This window comes from Montipora foliosa, chromosome 1, assembly GCF_036669935.1.
Source record: "Montipora foliosa isolate CH-2021 chromosome 1, ASM3666993v2, whole genome shotgun sequence".
Taxonomy (NCBI): Eukaryota; Metazoa; Cnidaria; class Anthozoa; order Scleractinia; family Acroporidae; genus Montipora; species Montipora foliosa.
The window spans coordinates 72,606,105-72,608,604 of record NC_090869.1 but is presented as its reverse complement, the minus strand read 5'-3'; the positions used below and the strand labels follow the sequence as shown (position 1 = coordinate 72,608,604).

Here is a 2,500-nt window from a genome sequence, read left to right as displayed (position 1 = left end):
TGTTTCAAGTAATATATCAACGACGAGTGCCAGTGTTTCATCATAGGTTCCAAACACCGAGAAACTACACCTTCTGCTGTTCATTTACGCAAAATATACATTCATTTTTCAGTGCTGATGAACGTAGATTTGCCGTAGAATTTCAACTGTTGACGTAAATGAATGGATATTTTGCGTAAATGAACAGCAGAAGGTGTAAATGAAACCACGAGGCCGAAGGCCGAGTGCTTTTATTGCGTCAAGGTGATTGGAAACTATGATAAAACACTCACACTCGTTGTTGAGATGGCTTCTAAAACAAGGTCGTGCATTTTTTTAATTCTGCTTCCTTTGCTAATCGTGATGTAAACATTGTTGTAAACAGTGGAAAACGAGTTATCAAAAACGCTGTTCTTTGGTTTCATTTCTTTTGTTTTGGTGCGTAAATCTTGATATCCAATGAGGATTCAGGTGAAAACAACGTGTGGTTTGGATACAATATCCAAAACACGTGTGGTTTTTATCTAGGTTTTTATTGGGTTTCAAAAGTCATGCACGTGACGAATTTATCCATTTTTGATAGGCTTTTGAGCTCATGAATTATTAATGAGTTTGAGAATGTACCGGACTATACAGTAAAATTTACTAAAAATAGGAGAATTTAGGATTTTGCTCAGTACGTCTTTGGTAAACAACTGTTTAACTCTGCTTATTTGACACTGACAAACTAGATAGTAAAGAAGACGTTAAGGTCGAAATATGCTCAATGAAGGTGAAGTTTGAGTCAAGAATATCACCTGTAGATCTTTGGCAGTTGAGGCAGGAGTCAATTCTTGACCGAGGAAGGGTACCGTAACGTGCGGTTGACGAGACGAGTCCTCGGGTGCCAAACAATACAAGCTGTGTCTTTTCGGGATTTATGAACAACTGATTTGCACAACACCACCCCGAAACAAGATTGAGATATTGGGAAACTTGAAGCAAACATTCAATCACTCAATCTACAGAGAGTTCTTTTTTTATAAAAATTCTAACAAGGCTCAAAGCTATCATTGTAGGAATCCACTACAGCGTTCTAAACTGGATCTGTAAATCTGCAGCTGCAGTAGCTAGAATTTCCATGGGTGCTAAGTTTCCGATAACTATCTAGTCATATAAACCCCAGACACGCTGATGCGCTTTCAAAACCCCTCATATATGCATCTCGACAAAAACGAAGTTAAGTTCTTTTCATCGACACAAACCTTTTTTTCTCATTGTTTTCTTCAATCTACACATAATCACCAAAGTTGTTAAAAGCGTTTCAAAAGTCTCAACTTTGTAACCGGCGTTTTCGAAACTCTACTTCCTTTTCAGCGTCGGCTTGTTCGGGCGCCCCATTTTGCATTGAGTAAAAAACCCGGACTCTGGTTTGAACTCGTTTAGAAACAAAGCGGAAACGTCCCTTGGCGACGTCGCGTGCATGAAAAATTCTTAGAAAGAAATCAAATAAAAGTAGAATGCAGACTTTTCTGGTTGCTTTCCTTTATCAAGTAACGTGCCCATCCTGTTGCTAATAAACACTTACTGACTGGCCCCAAGGAAAACTCGAAAACCGTAGTGCTGTCCGTTGTGAATTTTGTTATAACTCCCAAATAAAAAGGTAGGACAAATTATCTACGGGTCCCACCTTACGACCTTATTTTATTAGTCCCCGAAGGCGAACGAAAACCGAGTGAATAAAAACCGAGGCGCTGTCAAGGTTTTTATTCACCGATATTCACCGATCCCGAGGTGAAATATTGTTTTAGTATAGTTACATAGGTGATTATTTGAAATTATATGCATTTCCTTTAAAACAATTAATTTATTCGTGTGTCACCTCGACAAAACGGCTTGCAGCCATTTTGAAAAAAACACATAAGTGATTATCGCGTAATAATCACCTCAAGTGCAGCCAATCAGCGCAGAGAATTTTCAGTACTCACCTATGTAATTATACTAATTCAAAATGTTACATCACGGCAGAATATTTTTTGTTTACGCGGGCTGGCATACACATTTACCAGGGTGCGTTAGGTGCACAACCTTGGTGAAGAGCAGGGCGTTAGTGAGTTTTTATTCATGGCACGTGACTAAAATATTAACGTACCTTTTTCACACGATTTTGCTTCGTCCTTTAGCCATCCTCCTGCTCTGGCTTTAACCATACACAGAACAGGTTTATTGCTGTGGTTAACGCAGTAAGGGGAGTGGAAGTTATTCCCCTCTCTCACTAATCCTGTTGGTAGATAACAGTCACGGAATGTTACAGTTGACAGCGTGTCGCAGTCATTTTTCCGTTGAGCGTTGCCCCCACGACAAGAGCATACTGAGGATGCAAAACCACGAAAATAATCTATTCGTAAGATTGACTTCGAAATGTGAGTGAAATGTGAAATAATGTTAAACAGTGTTTAAGTCTTACCGAGATTCCAATCGTAACATCTTTCATCAGCTGAAAAAGAGGTACCAAAAGTCCTTATTAGCTAAGGCTCTGATG

General features: G+C 39.2%; 1 protein-coding gene across 2 annotated transcripts in view; it reads right to left on the bottom strand.

Moving 5' to 3' along the window:
- Positions 1-2,500, bottom strand: part of LOC137980946 (uncharacterized) — a 16,503-nt gene that overhangs the window by 3,305 nt on the left and 10,698 nt on the right. Inside the window, exons 2-3 of one of the 2 annotated variants that reach the window (XM_068828330.1) lie at positions 2,426-2,455; positions 2,111-2,329 (exon numbers count right to left, since the gene is read on the bottom strand). In XM_068828330.1, the coding sequence (XP_068684431.1) occupies positions 2,111-2,329; positions 2,426-2,455 (249 nt within the window). The remainder of the gene's footprint in view (positions 1-2,110; positions 2,330-2,425; positions 2,456-2,500) is intronic. The other variant, XM_068828335.1, reaches the window with a different exon arrangement.